Genomic DNA, 17,950 nt, shown 5'->3' on the forward strand with positions numbered 1-17,950 from the left:
AGACCCCGTGAGTCTCCGGCCCCGGCGGGGGCTCCAGCCTGGCCTCCCACGCCTCGCCGTGACGAAGTCCTCGCCTGGGCCCTGCCGTCCCGGGGCCGCGCGGGGCCTGAGCGCTCCGCGGTGGTGCGGCTCCGGCCCCGGCCCCGGCCCCGCCCGCAGCGGCGGGTGCGCCTCCACCTCCGGCCGCGGGGGGCGCTGCGCCCGGCCGCTCTCGCGCCGCGCGGGGGGGGCAGGTGCGCGCGCGCGCGGTCGGCCGCCGCGACCCCCGGAAAGCCGGCCCTCTTGGGGACGCCGGGCGACTTCCGGGGCCCGCTGGGGCGGGGACGCTGAGGGGCCCCTCTGGCGCGGCCTCGCCTGCCGCTGAGCTTGCCGGGGGCCGGAGCACGGCTGGCGGGAGGGGCGCAGACCCGCGCGCGGATGACCTTGGGTCCCAGGGGCTTCATCCTCCCCCGCACGGGATGGGAGGCTTGTCTCCTAGGGAGGCGTGGGAGGGCAGCCCGGGCCGCGAGAGTCCTGCTGCCAGCCAGCGGCCGCCGGGGGAGGCCGGAGGGCAGGGGAGCCATTCCAGGCGGGCTCCGCGTGCGCCCCAGACCGCGGAGGGGGTGGCCCCCCGGAGGTGGGGCAGGGCGAACACAGGTCCCCCGTGGCCGACCACGCCTGTCCTGGGTGAAGTGGGAGAGGGGCGGCCCAGGCCGGGGGGCTTCGGTGTGGTGGTTTGGCAGGAAGGGGCGGGAAGCCCGCCACCCCCGTACCGCAGGCGGCGGCGGCCCGGGTTCCCCCGCAACAGACGTCTTCCACTCGCGTCTCACCTGCTCCTCCACACGCCGCGCTGCCGCTGTCACCCGGTTCTAATGCCCGGTCACCGGCCCCCACCCATCAGTCCCCAGGGGTGGGCCATCTCCATCTGGCCCGGCTTTTCTTGGCCTCCTTACGGTGACCCCAGCCTGCCACTGCCATAGGGGCTCCCAAACCTTGTCTTCACTGACACCTGCCCACTCAAGTCTCTGTCCTGGGGTCCTGCTTTCTGCCCCTCCCGCCTCCCCGGGGTCTCACCGCAGCCAACCTGGGCGTCCCCAGCCTAAGAGGTCTTCACCACCCTCCGCTCCAAGCCCCGTGGCCTGGCTTCACTCCCTCCTACATTCTCGCCTTCCCTTGCCCCTCTGACTCTCCTGGCAGAACCCCACCTGGCCCTGTGCCCCGCAGCCTCTGCCCTCATGCACCCCCCCCACTCACGCATTCACTCAACACGTTCTTCACACCCGGAGGCCCAGCGGGTCCCCCCATGTCTGCTCCCTGTCCTGTGTCCCCATTGTAGTGAATGTTCCCACCATCCATGGGGACATTGCATCTGGAATTCCCAAGGGGCCTGTCCTGGTGGCCTCCCCCCCGACCGTACACTCAGGTATTAGTCCTGCTCACTTTGCTGCCCAAACCTGCCTGGATGCCCCCGGGGAGGCTTTCAGGGTCTGCTCACCAGGCCAGGGAGCCTGCCACCCTTGAGGGCCACACAGTGCTGACAGACACAGGGAGGGAGCTCGGGGGATAAGACCTAGCTTGGCACTGCAGACATTCCCTGCCAGGCTTCCCATCTGGCAGCACGTACTCCTTCCCGGAAACTTTATGGAAGCACCATGGCCTTGCCCTCGGGGGGCTTCCTTGGAGGAAGACTGATCATCACAGCCTGAGTGATGTCAGCGAGCCCCAGGACAGTGTGGCCAGGGTGGGAGCCAGTGTCCCCCCGCAAGCTGGGCTCCCAGCAGCCACTGCCCCTTCTCCGGTGTGCCCAGGACACAGTGGACACCAGCGCCAGCCTCCCCCCCGCCACCGCCCCAGGGTGGGGGGGTGCCAGGAGGTCAGCGTAGGGGGCCACTGCAGAAGGGAGTGGAGACCAAGGAGCACCCAGGCTGGGTCCCGGGCCTGTCCAAGTTTCCTGCCCCTCTAGTGCCTGAACTGTCACTCCAGGCTGTCGTCCCCTGCAGCCACAGAACTTGGCGAGCAGACCACAGGAGTCGAGGGGGCCAGCCCAGGCTGATCCGGTGGCTCAGAGGGGCCCGCCCTGGGACGAGGGGGCTCTTGATTGATGAGTGCCGCTGAAGAGCCCCGTGAAAACGGCCAGTGAGGAGAGGGGGGAGGGGGACGCCGCTGTAGCCATTCCTTGCACCTGGGGCCCAGAGGGAGAAAAAGGGACAAAAGCAATCAGTGCCTGTGTGCGCACCAGAGGAGGAGGCCCAACACTTCCTCACCACGCTGGCCTCCAGCACTGGAGAAATCTGGGGAGGACAGTCTCTGTTGACTCCGTTTCCCTCAAACTGCCACGGGGGCTTCATCACTGTTCCTTCCTGCGTGCTCCTGCCTGCCTGCACTGGAGCCCTCCCTTCCCAATCTTGAGATGCCCTTTGGTTCACACCCCCCCCCCCCCCCCCCCGCCCCAGGCCTCCTCTTCCCACCCCTGTGGCCCACGTGCCTCATGGCCTCCTGTGGGGTCTCTAAGGCATGAGCCAGAGCCTATCACTGCCCCAGGGAACACCAGCAAACTCCCGGCTGTGGCCATGATGCATGGCAGAGAACCCAAGGAAGGAGCAGACCAGGCTGGCCCAGGGGTCCACCAAGGCTGCTTCCTCCTCCGCTGTCCCTGCGGGCATCCCAGCCCCATTTCCTTGGGTCAGAAGTCACGGGATGTGCCATGGTGCATTTGTCCCTCTTACAAACCTTCCTCAGAAGCTCCAGCCACTGCTTTCACTGACCAGATCTGGGACACGTGGCCACCTCCAGCTGCAAGGGAATCTGGAAGGGTATTTTCATCCAGACACGCTGAAGCCCAGAACATATTGGGTTCCATTAGAAAAGGGCAGGGTGGCTATTAGGCAGGCACCTAGGAGGCTCAGCACTGCTATGTGACTTGGCCTGGTGGCCCTCTCCAACCCCAGGGCCCCTGCAGCGAGCCGTGCTGCCCTTCCCACCGCCCTCCGCCCATGGACTCGGCTCCTTCTGATCCCTTGGCTCCAGCCCCACTGTCCCCTCCGTGGCCCGGTGGCTGCTGCCCCACTGAGACTCCGATGTCTCCGAGAGGACTGTCCCGAGCCTAGAGGGGTAAGTAACGTCAGGAGCGCTTATCTGCTGAGATGCCACGCAGCTATTAAAAAAACGTGGCCAACTGGAACACACTCATCAGGGAGAGGTCTCTGTTGTGAGTTGAATTGTGTCCCCCAAAAAGATAGGATGGAGTCCTCAGCCCAGGTACAGGGCCTTTGCAGATGTTATTAGTCAAACTGGGGTCATCCTGGAGGAGGCTGGGCCCATCTGCCAGCGACAGTGTCCTGATAAACAGACGAGGAGACAGAGATGCCCCGGGGGGCGGCCAAGTGGGGATGGAGGGGCAGACTGGAGCAGGATGTCTATCAGCTGAGGGTCGCCGGCCACCGCCAGGTGCTGGGAGAGGCAGGGAAGGATGCTCCCTGGGCAGCCTCAGAAGGAGCACCGCGGCTGCCCCGGGATCCCGGCCTCCCGGCCTCAGACCTTCAACAGAATTAACGTCAGTTTGGGCCACCTGCCGTGTGGGATTTGGTTATGGCGGCCCAGGGGAACTCCTGCAAGTTCACTGTCAAGTCAGCGCCCGGGTGGGCATGTTCACCTCTGGGAGCTCCACTCAGACCTCCCTCCTCTGGGAGGCTGTTCCTGGCCTCAGCGAGTGTTCCCTCTTGTGCCCTGACCACACCTCTCCGTACCCCTGAGAGCTCACAGCACACACCGCCTGGCCTGCCCACGTGGAGGATGAGCAGGCCCGGGCCTCTCACTGCTGGGAAACCGCAGACATCCGAGGAGAATTTGCCGAACGGCTGACACTTCATCCAGCACGTTTGTGAGCTTGCGCACCTAGTCCTCATGCCTATGTCAGCCCCATTTTGCAGATGAGGAAACTGAGGGTCTGGACGGACACTCGAGCGTGCCCTGGTCATGCACCTCGGGCTGCCATCAGGGCCCGAGAGCACAGACCACCAAGCCGGGCCCCTCTGACCCCAGGGAGGGGGTGGGGAATGGATACAAACAAGGCCAACTCTTAAGAAAACAAAGAATGTTTTATTCCTTCAGCGGTTTCTATACAACAATGACACCACGAGAATAGGGTGGGAATCTTGTCTTCCTTGACCCGAGTCAGCCTCCTGGGAGAGCATATCACATTGCCCAAGAGGCTGAGCCCCGCTCAGGGCAAAGGAGGCCACAGTCATCTCCAACTTGTGCAAAACCATCTGCCTCCCTGTGCAAATACACGGCCACGCTGTACTGTGTCCACGAACAGGCCCTTCCTCCACGGCCTCATGGGAACACCAAGCAGGAGGAGACTCCCTGGGAGAGACATCATTTGCTGGGGCGTGGGGATCCTCCTGTACCGATCTCCTTGATGACTCCTCTGCATGGCTTAGGGAACCCTGGCCAGCGGCCAGAGCCCCACGCAGTGACTGACCCATGTCCCCATTTTACAGACAGGCAGCCTGAGGACCAGAGGGTGACAAGCCTTCCCCTCCCGCGGCTGGACTTAACCATTGAGCTCCCCTCCCACTGGCCCGTGCCTGGTCCCCCAGCCCAGCCCCTAGGCTCATATGGAGCTGCCAGCTGGTCCCAAGCCTCTTAGCGGCCCGTGGGGGTGGCGGCAGCCGGGACATTCCCAGCTGTGCCACACGGAGAAGCTGGGGTGCATCACAGCAGCATATTATGTCCTGGGACACCAGGAGGCACCCGGAGCTGCCTCTCCGTCCCTGATACAGAGACCGGACAGCTGGCCGAGAAGTGCCCCCTGCAAGGTGGCCGACTGGAGGTTAGCCGCTGGGTGGCCCACCGGCGAGTCGTCAGAGACCCCACGGCGGTGGCGGCCCGGATCCCGGGAAAGGGCTGGAGCGTCGGCGGGCTTTCCGGAGACCCCAAGGGACAGCGCCAGGCTCGGCGCGGGGGGCGCTACACGCCGTCACCTCGGAGCTCGGCGGCTGGCCGGTGCGGGTAGGAGGCTCCCCGTCTCCCGGCCGAGGGCCCCGCGGACGTCAAGCCTGCGGCCAAGGGCCCCCCGGCCGGCGCGTGGAAGGCAGCCCAGGCCCGCCGGCGTCCGCGGCCCGCGGCGCCCGGGCGCCCGCCTCACAGGCTGGAGGGCTGGGCCAGGCCGCGCCCCGGCGCGGCGGCGGGCACGGCCTCGCCGTCGGGCCGGGCCTCGGGGCCGCGCGCGTACGACAGCACCACGGTGACGGTGGCGAAGGTGGCGGCGTTGACGGGGAAGGCGCGCAGCAGCGTGGAGGCCAGGCCGCGCGTGAACACGCGCCAGCCCTCGGCGCGGTAGCTCTGGCGCACGCAGTCCACGAAGCCGCCGTAGCGCGGGGCGCCCCGCAGCCCGTCGGCCTGCAGCCGCGACTTGACCACGTCCACGGGGTAGGTGGACAGCCAGGACAGGATGCCCGACGTGCCGCCCGCCAGCAGCAGCTTGGGCACGAGCAGCCGGTCGCCGGGCTCGCAGCCGAGCGCGCGCGTGAGCGCGTCGTAGGACAGGAAGTAGACGCCGAAGCTGGGCGTCTCGCGCAGCAGCGTGGACGCCATGCCCCGGTTGACGCCGCGCAGGCCCTCGCGCCGGTAGATCTGCGCCAGGCAGTCCCGCGAGCCGCGGTAGGTGCGCGCCGGGCCCGCGGCCTGCAGCTGCAGCCGCGTCTTGGCCAGCTCCATGGGGCAGCAGATGACGCACTGGATGGCGCCCGCCGCCGCGCCGGCCAGGAACTGGTTCAGCGGCGTGTCGCGGCCCAGCGCCCGCAGGGCGTTGCCCTGCACGCCGAACACCAGCGCGTTGATGAAGGTGAGCCCCAGGAGGGGCGAGCCCAGGCCCTTGTACAGGCCCAGCACCTGCGGGGGCGCACAGACACGCGTCACGCGCGCTCCTGCTCCTGCTCGGGCCGCCCCGCCCGCCTCCCCGGGAGCCCGCGTGCAGGGGCTGCCGAGCCCCCCAGCCGCCCCGCGTGTTCAAGGGGACCAAGCCGAATTCTGCCACAACCCACGTCCTCGAGGCCCGAGGCCTGGGCATTCGCACCTTCCCATTTCCCAAGTCCCCATTTGCCCATAGTCCGCGGGGCCGGGGGGCGGGGGGGGTGCGTCTTTTCCAACTCTGCCGTCCGGGGCTCAAAGCATTCCAGAAGATGGTTCCCCACCGCCACCCCCAGGCCCAGGCCACTCACACTCTCCTGCTTGATGATTGACTGGAAGCAGTGCAGGGTCCCTCGGTACTGAGGCTTCTCCAGGCTCTGGACCTGAAGCCGCACCTGCAAGGACAGGGCCCCGTGAACGGTGGCCGAGCCAAGCCAGAGCTCCCAGCTCTCAGGTCAGCCCGCGGAGGCTCTCCGGGGGAGGCCCAAGGCCGGATGCTGGAGGCAGGGAGCCAAGTACGTTTCTGTGGCCTTTGGAATTCTGGGATGGGGCAGGGCCGGGTGTCCATGCCTCTTCAGGGGAGGGGATCAGTGGGCAAAGAGCCACAGAGACTGCCAGCTGCATAGGGGGGAGAGGGTCCCCGAGATCTCAGACAAGTAGAGGCCAAGCCTCTGGTTGCATTACGTCTGCATGACGTGCAGACAGTGGGGCCGAAGCACTTTCCCAGACCTCCCCACTGTCCTGGTGGCAAACTGTGGCCGATGCCAGAGGGGCTCCCCACCTATTCCCATCACCCAGCTCCCCTCAGGGGCTGACAGTGCCACAATGGGTGTTAAAAGCACTGAGCTTTGGACTCTGAGGGACCCCTAATTTCTGCCAGTAGCCCCTTGTGGGGACAGTGGTCGTGAATTAACAGTGACAGAAGAGCACCTGATAGCCTCCTCGATGACCATGTCCCCACCTTCGGGACCTGGGGGCTCATGCCCAGCTGCCCTTGGCCCCCCATAGTCCAGAACCACTTAATGTGAAAGTATTCTTTGTTGACGGAGAGCTTATCTCTGGGTTTGATACGCAGGCCCCACAGTGTGGAGTGGGAGCACATTTCCCGAAATCAGAATCCAGGTCATGGGGGTGGGGGGTGAGCCAGGTTAAGTCTTGTTCTCAGGAGCTGACTCAGAAATCACTGTACCACAGCCAGGGCCACAGCACGAACACCCCTCTGTGGCCTACCCCTGGAATCACCAGCTGAGGTGGGTGTAGTTACCCCCACTTCAGAGGTGGGAACACTGAGGCTCAGAGATGTTTTGCAACTCGGCCAAGGCTGTCTGTCCACTCCAGCAACGGGAGTGGCTCGGCTGCGGGGGCGGGGGGTGCTGGCTGGTAAGAGCCTTCCAGTGGATCTTCTCTTGACAAACGCACTTAAAAAGAATGTGTTCTGAGAACACAAAAGCACCATCTCTGCACACGAGGACCTCTGCAGTTGGTGGCCACTGCTCTGAGAAGCAGCTGACAAGCAAGTGCACCCTGCAGTGGACCACCCCAGGGCCCCTTCCCACCCTGGCGGCCTGGCTGGGCCACGGCCTGGCGGGGGAGGGGTGGATTTTCAGTGGAGAAAAGCAAAAGCGCTTGGGCAACATATTAATAACATATTAACACCTTAACACTTAATAACGTATTAACACCTTGAGCTCTGCTCAGGTTGTTTTTGGGATGTGAGGTTTTTTACTTCCCTTCCGTGTTATGGGGTCTCTGGTGGGACATTTCTCTTTCTCATGCAGCCACTGAATGGGCCCTGTGAGCAGAAATAACAGGAAGCAGGGCCCAGCGGGCCCTGCTTGGGTGGGATTTTCGGACACACGTGGATGGCAGCTTGAAGTCTCTGCAGGTTGAACACGCTCTTGCCCAGGCTCAGGCCAGCTTGGGTCCCACAGGGAGCACGGAGGCCCCTCTCCCCTTTGTCTCTGACCCCTGGACCTGGGCTGAGCACTCGCTGGCTGGGAGTTTGGGGGACCAGGTTTGGGGGTGAAATGGGGCCCAAGTCTTGTAATCTCTAGAGTTGAGGTTGACATCCTGTTTGAGGATTGGTGGGCCCGCCCCTGGAAAAGTGGTTGTTCGCACACATGCCCAAAAGGCTTCCAGCTCTCCACCGGGCTGAGACGCCCAACGTGAAGACCCTCTGATCCAGAGGGGGCTGATTTTCTCCACCAGCCCCACCTGAATCCCCGCCCCAGGACCTGTGCCGGGCCCAAGCTCACCTCAGGCCCTCCCTGTCTCCTGCTAGTCAGGGAGGGAACTGTGTGGGGTGGGGAAGGGGAGGGGTGTGGCGGGGTGCGGTTCAGGCCCAGGGTCTGGTTCAGCCAGGACAGAGAAGGGTCGGGTTCCCCTGGTCTGTACTTACTAGCGCTCTCCAGGGTGAGGCTTATGCTCATTTACAACAAAGTTACACTTTTGCTATGGGTGGAGACAGCCCCTAGCTCAGAAAGTAAAGGCGGTTAAAGCAACATAAAATATCAACATCACATCCAGGCGCGGAGCCCCCAGGCCCAGCCCCCGACCTCCCCATCCCCTCCCCTGCCCTGGGATGGCCACTCCCCGGTGAAAGCGGTTTTAGACCCACTGTCCCTGATTACTGTCATGTCCTGGGCAGTAGAAGGGAGCGGGGCTGCTAGGAGGACTGGGGGGTTTCTGGGGGGCGGACCTTGTTCTGCTCTCCCCAGGCTTGTGCTTCAGTATGATGATTTGTAGATTCATATGCTTGGCATGTGTGTACTTTTCTACATGGTTACATTTCAGTTGAAACAACAACAGAGATACTGAAGTAAATCCCACTTTTGCCAAACACAAGGAATATATCCAGGTGAGGGTTGGGGAAGAGATCTATGAAGGACTGTTTTTTTTTTTTTTTCCTTTTTGGTTTATATGTCTCTGTAATGGTTAAAAATGTCTTTACAACCTACATTACTTTTGTAATAGAAAGCCAACCAAATAACTGTGTGTGTACCTGATGACTGAAACACATTTTGAAAAAATATCACACGCCCATGGCAGGCACAATGGCAGTGGGGGCAGATCCTGAAGGAATGTACAGAATGGGAAAACCGGTTTGTCAGTATAAGTAAATAAGGTGCTCTTCTACCTTTCCCAGTTTTCTTTTTAATGAGAATTGTTTAACTTTTATACTGGAAAAGAGCCAGTAAAAAATAAGGCCATTGGTGTGGGGGGGTGCCTGGGTGGCTCAGTTGATTAAGCATCTGTCTTGGCTCAGGTTGTGGTCTCAGGGTCCTGGGATCGAGCCCCGCATCGGGCTCCCTGCTCAGCAGGGAATCTGATTGTCCCTCTGCCTCTCCCTACTCCCCCCTGCTTGTCCTCTCTCTGTCAAATAAATAAATAAAATCTTAAAAAATAAGGCCATTGGTGACACAGCATTAAATTAGACCAAAGGCACGCGTTCCTTGATCAGCACAATATAATAGTGTGTGAGCCCGTAACTAGGACGAGAGGGGTCACGAGTTGAGTGACAGAGGGGATTACTGGGGGCGGGTTTTTTTCCTATCCATAAGAAGCTTGGTTTTGTTTTTTTTTTTAAAGATTTTATTTATTTATTTGAGAGAGAGAGAATGAGAGAGAGCACATGAGAGGGGGGAGGGTCAGAGGGAGAAGCAGACTCCCTGCCGAGCAGGGAGCCCGATGCGGGACTTGATCTAGGGACTCCAGGATCATGACCTGAGCCGAAGGCAGTCGCTTAACCAACTGAGCCACCCAGGCGCCCAAAAAGCTTGGTTTTTAAAGTCAGGTTTGCCCAGATGTGATTGATGCAGGTGGGCCGCAGTGACCAAAAAAAGCCACCAATGGATTTCTTCAAAGACCACCCTCCAGGGGCGAGGTAAAGGGGGGGATCTAAGGGGCAGGAGCCCTGTGGGGTGGAGAGGCTCCTGGTCCCCAATCACTGCCGGGGGTGCTGGTCGTGGCCCAGGAGCTCAAAGGGGGCCAGAAACCCCAGGACAGAGTCCTCCCCAGCCTGGGGGCACTGAGGAGGGGGCCCAGTGGGAGCGGGGCTAGCTGAGGGGGGCCTGGCCATGCCCAGGCTGAGTCATGGCTCAGAGAGGTGTGGCCCCTGCAACATTGGGCTGAGGAAGCGAATCCAGAGTCACTTCGTGGCCGGATACAGAGGCATTTGCAACATGTGACTGCAAGATATAAACCCAGCAGGGTGCGGACAGTGCCAGGCTCTCCCGGGCTGCTCTGGCCTGTGGGCAGGCTTCACGGGGCGGCCAGCTGGGCAGCGCTCAGGCAGCTGTGAGGACAGGCGGGCTGTGTAGGAACCCGGGCTGCTGTGTGGCAAGAAAGCCTGGTCCTTCCACCTTCTCCTTAAATTGCAAACGATTGGATAGAAGATCTGTGCTCTGCAGAACTAGCATTTCCTGCAACCCAAACTTGACTGTTGAGCACCCGGCACAAGGGCCTCTGTAATCTTTTTTTTTAAGATTTTATTTATTTATCTGACAGAGAGAGACACAATGAGAGGGAACACAAGCAGGGGGAGTGGGAGAGGGAGAAGCAGGCCTCCCGCCGAGCAGGGAGCCTGATGCAGGGCTTGATCCTAGGACCCTGGGATCATGACCTGAGCTGAAGGCAAGACGCTTAACAACTGAGCCTCCGGAATCTTGCCCAACGCCTCACTTGACAGATGAGATCCCTGGGCCCCAAGGTAAAGCAGCTGGCCCAAGGTCACACAGCAGATGGGCTCGCGGGGGCCTGGACCTGCACATAGCCTCGGGCAGAACTTGTTCTGGTCAGAGCCAAAACATCAAGCCTACTAGGCCCTCACGCCTGTGCTGGAGGCAACCCCAGCCCTGAGGTCCCGAGGCCTTTTCTTGCCCAAGGACCACCTGATTGCCACTGAAAAAAGAGGGGACAGGAGGTGACCTCAAACCCAGCTAGGGCTGACATCCTTGCCTTCGCTGTCCCCAGGAGGCACTGCCAAGTTCAGTGTTTACAGTGGGTCACAGGGTCTGGCCTGGTGCCCTGCTGCTTACGGCTTGCCCTGATTCCCGGGGGAAGCCTGCAAGGGAAAGTCCAGACTTGGCTGGTTTCAGGACCTAAAACCCCAACAACAGGGAGAAAATCCTATTTGGGAATTTCCAGCTAGAAAACATGGATTTCCTTTGTTTCCATTGTGAGCCTCTGAGCACCTGGATCTGGACAGTTTATCGAGGAGGAGCTGCGGACTGAGTGCCCGCCCCAGGGCCCCACACTGGAGCCAGGAACTCCTTGCACGTGCACACCAGCCCTTGGGAACCCATCGCTCAGTTTCGTGCCAGTGGGGATTACCACTCGGTGACAATCATGTTCATGGGAAATACTGACAGGTTCTGGTTTTTCTGTCTTTCTGTATTTTCTCTCTGAACTGCACTTTCTTTCAAGAAGATGTCTGGGGGGCTTCTGCATCAGAACAGTGAGCAGTCCCCGCTCTGGGCAAGGGGAAGCCTGCCCTTCAGCCTCTCAGTCTCAGGGGCCACCACCACGGACCTCCAAGTTCAGCCCTGAGCTGGGAGATGTAAGGCCAGACCCAGAAGGAAAGCGGACACACAGCCGTCCACCTGGGTGTCACAGAACCCTAAGTCTACCTTTATTCCAGAACCTATGGGAAGACCTCACAGGCGTTCCTAAGGTGGTCACTGGAAAGGGGCCTCTGGCCACCCCAGCCCTGTAGGCCTCGGTGCAACGTCTGCGCCTCCACAAAGACCTGAGAGTAAAACTGTGACAAGACACTCACCTTGACTGTGTCAAATGGGTGTCCCACGAGCACACCTGCCACACCTGGAGGAAAAAAGGAGGACCGTCACCCAGATGCCTCAGAAAGCTGCAGTGTGGGGGGCGTCCGGCTAGGAGGACCACACGGGAGCTGCTGGATGGGAACAGAGAACGTTTACCAGGCGCCCTGTGAGCTCTTTTGTCCTCAGGTCTGCACGAGCAGTGGGGTAAGAGGGTGACATCCCTGAGGATGAGCCAGGATCTGTCCCACTCAAAGCTGGTGTCTCTCTCTCCCCTCCTGCTCACACACTTGACAACAGAAGTTGTCTCCTCCCACCACCCGCCCCGTGCAAACACCTCCAGGCATGGCAGGGGGGCCCAGGGATTTTGGACTTGGGGCCAGACTTGGGGCCAGGTCTGCAGCTCACTCCCCTCACCTGGACTTGGGGATTTTGGACTTGGGGCCAGGTCTGCAGCTCACTCCCCTCACCTGTACTCTGTGTGAGCATCCGCTCCGCCAAGCCCCTCCCCCTGCCAAGCCCCTCCCCCTGCCAAGCCCCTCCCCCTGCGTGCTGACCCAGGGCCGGCATCGAGGCATCAGGTATTGCAGACACTGGCTGACCACTCCCTTCCCTGCAGGGGAGCCACCTGCGGCCCAGGGAGTCGGCTCCCGACTCTGTGATCATGGGCGATATGAATCAGTCCAGGCCCTGCCCAAACCCCAGGCCCACCTCGAAGGACAAAGGCTCACTCTCCAAATTGGCTCCTAAATACTTTTCAGAGTGCTGAGTGCTGTTCAGGTGTAAATATCACTGGGAATCAGGCACCTTGGTTCCCCATTCACGGAAGGAGAAAGGGAGGCTCAGTGAGGGAGAGAAGCCCATGCACCAACTCCCATGCCTTCCTCCCTAGAATTCTGTGTGTGAATCTCTTAAAGTTCTCCTTTTACCACTCGGAGTATTTATAATTAAGACAGTTACTATTTGCTGAGTGACAAACAGTAACGTTTCTACTGGGGGTCACTGTTGTTAGTTTTGTATGTGACTAACTCTCCCTCTTATTTGTAAACAAAGGACTATTAGCCCATTTTACAGATGAGGAATGGGAGGCTGAGAGAATATGTCCATGTTGCGCAGCTAATAAGTTGGTGGGGTGAGGATTTGAACCTGGATCTTCTGGGCCTGGAGCCCCTTTGGGGCTGGATATCGTGGTGGGCACCCAGAGGTTAGTGGGGATTACTGTGCTGCCTCTTTATAACTCGCAGATCTTTGTAAGGTGCCCTCTCCATCCTGTTCAGTACTTTGGGCCTTAGAATCCATTGTGTTTGGTACTAACTTTGCCAATCCTGCTTTCTTTTTGGTTACGTGTGTCTGGTATCGCTTTGTGATGGTTAATTTTCAACCTGGTCCTACTACTTTGTTTTTCATGCTCCTGGAAATGAGCTATAGCTCGGCTAGGCTTTGGTCCCTGCTCCCATCTGAAGCTGTCTCTGATTTTGCCAAGACGGGACATCTGACCCAACTCCATCTTATTTTATGTGAATGAATTCTTTTACTCCTTTTCTTTTCTACATTTTTGTTGGTACAGGCAAACTGCCATTTGTCCTCCTCCTGCTTGTTAATGTTTAAGTTCAGCTAAAGGTTACTTCTTGTTTCTAACACTTAGAATCATTATCTGTAGACACAGGATAAGAACCGTCGCCCCTCAAGGCTCTGTCTGCCCCCCCCTCGCCGCTGTCCCTACCCCTCCCCAGTAAGAGCCACCCCAAGAAGGTTCCCCACCCCTGTAGCTTCCCCTTCTACTCCCTACCCTCCCACACCCAGAGACCCCACGAAACTCATAGCTCTTCGCTCTCCTCTTCACCTCTGCCCCCTTCTGGGGGTCTCTACTCTGATCAATTGCCATTTGGCGCCTTTCTGGACTATTTTTCTCGGAGGTAACATATAGGGCAATGGCCTCCGTATTCCTGCTCCTCTGCATAATGTATTTCGTTAACGCTGTCAGGGAACAAGGGTCCTGTGCTCTGGTGAGGCTCTCAGGCCCAGGCCAATATCCCAGAATCTCCTGGCTTTTGGTGCTACAGCTGAGAAATCTGTTGCCAGTGCATTTCTTCTCCTTGGTCAATAATTTATGCGTTCTATCAGGAAGCCTCTGAGATTTTATCTGTAGATTTCAGGAATGTCATCGAGATGCCAAGGGTATGTCCTCTTGTTCTTCTTTTTTTTTTTTTTAAAGTAACCCTGCCTGGTACACCAGTGCTTTCACTCCAGAGACTCAGGCCTTTTTCTGATCAGAGAAAATTTCCACTCTTACGTATTCATCCTAATCATCGTCTCCAGACCTTTTTCTCCTTCTGGAACCCCTAACATTCACAGGAAGATGAAAAGACATCCCTAAGGCATCTTGCCCCTCGAGACTTCCATACCTGCGTCTCTGGTCTTTTGAGACACACTTTGTTTCTATCTTTTGCAATCCACCTTCTTTTTTATGTCGTGTTGTGAATTTTCTAAATTTGAACACCCTAGTTCTAGAATTTATTTTCTGGGACTGTGACTGATTCTCTGGGGTTTTGGAAACCTGACACTTGGCTGGGGTATGCTGTTTGGCCTTGCTTCTCTCTCCAGCTGTGGGCCAGCTGTGGGGTCCCCAAGAAGCACACAATGGAAATGCTGGAGGTTCCCTTCCTGTGGGTGACCCGTCCTGCCCCTGGCCCCAGACTTGCTCAGGTTCTGGCACCAGCCTTCATCAGCCTCCAGGATGGGAGGGGTGACCCCCTACCCCACAAGCCTCGGTTGGGAGGCCCCACCAAGGCCTCCAGTGGCAGCCATTTGCTTTCCTCCTTTCCCCAGAGGCCCGATTCAGGGCCCTCAGGGGAGGGGCTTCGGGCCTCACCTCGGACATCCCCATTCACAGGAACAGAGGGGGCCTTGGGGCCTGCCTCCATGAGGGCCTCCAGTCCCCCAAAGCCTTGTCCTTTTAACATCAGTGACCTTGAGAGCCAGGAAGCCCTGCCAGACCAGGTCCCCAACAGGCCACTGAAGCAACACAAGTGGACCCTTTCTTCCACCTCCAAAGCCAGTGCCCACTGCCTTACACAAGCTGGATTCTTAGAGGCACCCTCATCCCATCATGGCCCTCCAGGGTAGGAGGGGGGGACCACTCTCCCCAGGCAGGGTTCCCGGCCCCACCGTGGAGCTGCTCTCCACACCTCCTCCTATCCACGCCCAGCGCAGGGAGAACTCCACTCAGAGCACAGGGTGTCAGCGGCCTGAAGACCTGGGACGGACCCCCTAGTGGGGAGTGTGGGCAGGCCGCCTGAGCGCCTGGATGCTGTCAATCAAGGTGCCTGCCTCACCACCTAGGGCGAAATTGAACACGTGACCAGACACTCAGCCAATCAGAGATGATGTACTGTTCTCTGTCCCAGGAATCTGCATCTCGAGGGCCCCCAGGCCACCAAAGAGAAGCACTGCCATCACCCGGCCCTGGGCCCACAGGCCTGGAGGAGCCCAAGACGAAGGAACCAGGCGGGGGCTTCTAGGGCTACCGGCGCATGGTTCCTAGACGGTCCCTCTGCATGGCCAGACATGCCAGGGACCCAGAAGGCAGGCCGGGGACACAATCAGGTCACTGTTCCACCAGTCCCTCCAATTCTCAGGACCAAGGTTTCTCCTGGGTCGAATAAGAGCAGAAGTTCCCAGGGGAGGGGGAGCGGAGGCTGACGACCCTCACAAAGAATCTTTGTGGCAGCCACTTCCATCCTCATCCACCTGGGAGACTCAGGCCTCCACTCCCACAGCAGGGAGGTAGGTGCGCAAGACCTGCCCCAGGCTTGCACCTGGATCCGAGTAAGGCAGTGGGGGGCGGGGGCTGTGGCCTATAGCTGGGTGTGGTACTGGACTCTTATCTCACCCCAACCCTGGAGCCTGGACAGGATCTCCTAGGTGGGCCTGGTAAGGATGGACAGAAGGCATTCCAGGAGCCAGAGCCTCGAGTGACTGAACACGTGTGCCTGGGGCGATGGGTCCCTACGCAGGCCTGGCCTTAGGATGAGTAGTCCTACCCCAAGCCCCACAGCTCGCAGGGGGCTCCCAGGACACCTGGAGAAATCAGAAGGAATCCTGCCCCTCTGGGGAAGGAACCCACACTCCCCAAGAAGTTGGGAAGGGTCTTTGGCCATGGGCCGGCCCACCCTCACTGAGCCATCACTTGGAGTGGGGGTGGGGTAGAGGAGGGCCTGGAGTCCAGGAGAAGCCAGCAGGTGTGGGGGCTGGTGCAGCCATGGGAGGGGAACAGGAAAACAGAGTGGGGTCACAGGGGGATAGGGGAGCTGAGAGCTGGATCTGCAGAGGCTGCCCCCTCCGGTCTCTGGCCTGGGCTTGGGAGAAATGCACCCATTTATGAAAAGCCCTGGGGTTTTCCCCCCTTCAGCAGGCTCCAGCCGGGTGGTTTCCTGAGGCCTGATTGGGTAACAGTCTGGGAAGTTCTTAAATCTTAAATCTCTTCACACACATCACTTCCTTGGCACTCTCTCTTTTCCACCAGTCTCCTCTTGCCCAGAGTAGGAAGCTCAGACTGCAGAGGTTTAGATGCCTGAGGCCATTGCTAGTCCTTCCTCTGCCTGCAGGGCGCCCAGCGCCCAACCCAAGCAGATGATAAACAGCCGATAAACAGTGCTGGAGGAGGGAAGCCCACCATCCGCGCAGGACCAGGCCCGGGGTGACACAGTGGCTCCTGTCACCTCGGTGGGGAATACCTGTTAGCAAAACCTGGCTCGCAGTTAATACCAGTTGAGTAAATAAACTCTCCAAGGAAAAGCAGAGAAACGAAAGGCCAAACAGGGAAGTGGCCGGCCTGATGCCCTGGGTGGCCCACAGCAGAGCCAGGACAGCACAGTGACTGCTGCCCTCTCGGGGACACAGGCTTGGGGAGGACCCTCGCAGCCTCGCCTGGGTGAAGGTGCCCCACATCGGTGACACGCACGCGTGAGCACAAGGGCCAGTCCACGCCGCGTGTCAGGCCCACGCCGCCACTTGGGTGGGGTCGCCCCCCAGCAGCTCACGGAACGGCGTAGGAAGGTGCGGCGTGCCAAAGCGTGCCTCGGCGCCTGGGGTCCGGCCGGCGCCCTTCAGTGCCCTCCAAGGCCAGTCCGCCAGGGGGTCGTCCTGTGGCCCCAGCCCCGCCCAGACATCTGCGGGGGAAGAGGGTAGAGCCGACCCCAAACTTATCGGGCCCCGGGAGGGGACCGGGGTGTGGGGGGGCGACCCCGGTCCGGGTAAGCGCGGGCTGGGGATGCAGGAGCAGGTGAGGGAGATGCGCCCGAGGCCTCGGAAGAGAAGGGCGCACGGGGCGGTGGGGCATCCTCCTGGCAGTCCCCGCCTTGGCCAAGCCACCGTGCTGCCCCTGCGCCCCAGACCTCTCGTCTGGACGTGCCCCGAGGGACTTAAACGTCGCGTGCCCTGGCGGACTGCGCGCTAGACGCCCTCCGGGCCTGCTGTCAGTTCACGCCCACGAGAGCCCCGTGAGACGAGAGCATTGTTACCCCCATTCTGCAGGCGACGAAACCCCGGCCAGAGGATGGGCCTCCGGGGCTCAGGGCCCGCAGGTGAGCCGGCCTCCCATCCCGCATGCCTGGCTCCGGCCTCCCGAGATCCGGCGCTCGGGGCGGGAGCCGCCCACCTCCTTACCCCCAGCGCATCCAGCCAGGAAGTCGAGCGCCATTGCCGGGTCCCCGGTGAGGCCGCCCTTCCTCCTCGTCCTTCTCCTCTGGCCCCTCGCCGGACGGGCGGCCGTCGGGGGTCCCCCGGGCTCTCTGGATTGGGGCTCGGCCGGGCCGCCGCCTCCTGGCGCGGAGCCCGGGGCCGGCCGGGGTCGGGGGGCGGCGGCGGCGGCGGCGGCGGCTCAGCGCGCGGGTCCTCGGTCCGCGCACGTCCCTCGCGGACCGGCTCGCTAGCCCTCGCTGCTGTCCGCCTACAGCCGGCGGTCCCTCACCTCGGGCCGCGCGCCCCGCCCCTCGGGCCTGCCGGCCGGACCCCGGCGGGGTGCAGAGCGCGGCCAATGGGCGGGCGAGGCGCGGACAACACCCCGGGCCCTGCGCGCCGCCGCCGCGCCTCATTGGCTGGGCGTGGGCGAGGTGGGCGGGGTGGGGGGGACGTGGCGGGCGGGGGAGGCGCACGGGCGCTGCAGACAAAGAATGTGCTTCGTGCGCCCGCCCGCGCCGCTCCGGGCGGGAGAGGCGGCCGAGGGCGCGCGGCGGCGGGACGGTGGGGCCGGGTCCGGGAGCCCAGGGCCTGACCGCGGCCTG

The 17,950-nt window shown here is 61.0% G+C and overlaps 1 protein-coding gene across 1 annotated transcript; it reads right to left on the reverse strand.

Annotated features, from left to right (window-relative positions):
- Positions 1-4,057: 4,057 nt before the first annotated feature.
- Positions 4,058-17,688, reverse strand: SLC25A29 (solute carrier family 25 member 29). The gene is made up of 4 exons (XM_045901518.3): positions 17,334-17,688; positions 11,669-11,712; positions 6,204-6,287; positions 4,058-5,874 (listed from the first exon to the last, which is right to left on the reverse strand). The coding sequence occupies exons 1-4, from the start codon at positions 17,365-17,367 to the stop codon at positions 5,125-5,127; spliced, it is 912 nt and encodes a 303-aa protein (XP_045757474.1). The 5' UTR covers positions 17,368-17,688; the 3' UTR covers positions 4,058-5,124.
- Between the last annotated feature and the right edge of the window lie 262 nt (positions 17,689-17,950).

The sequence above is a fragment of the Mirounga angustirostris genome, unplaced genomic scaffold, assembly GCF_029215605.1.
Source record: "Mirounga angustirostris isolate CCGP_5_RB_7025 unplaced genomic scaffold, mMirAng1.0.hap1 SCAF_9, whole genome shotgun sequence".
Taxonomy (NCBI): Eukaryota; Metazoa; Chordata; class Mammalia; order Carnivora; family Phocidae; genus Mirounga; species Mirounga angustirostris.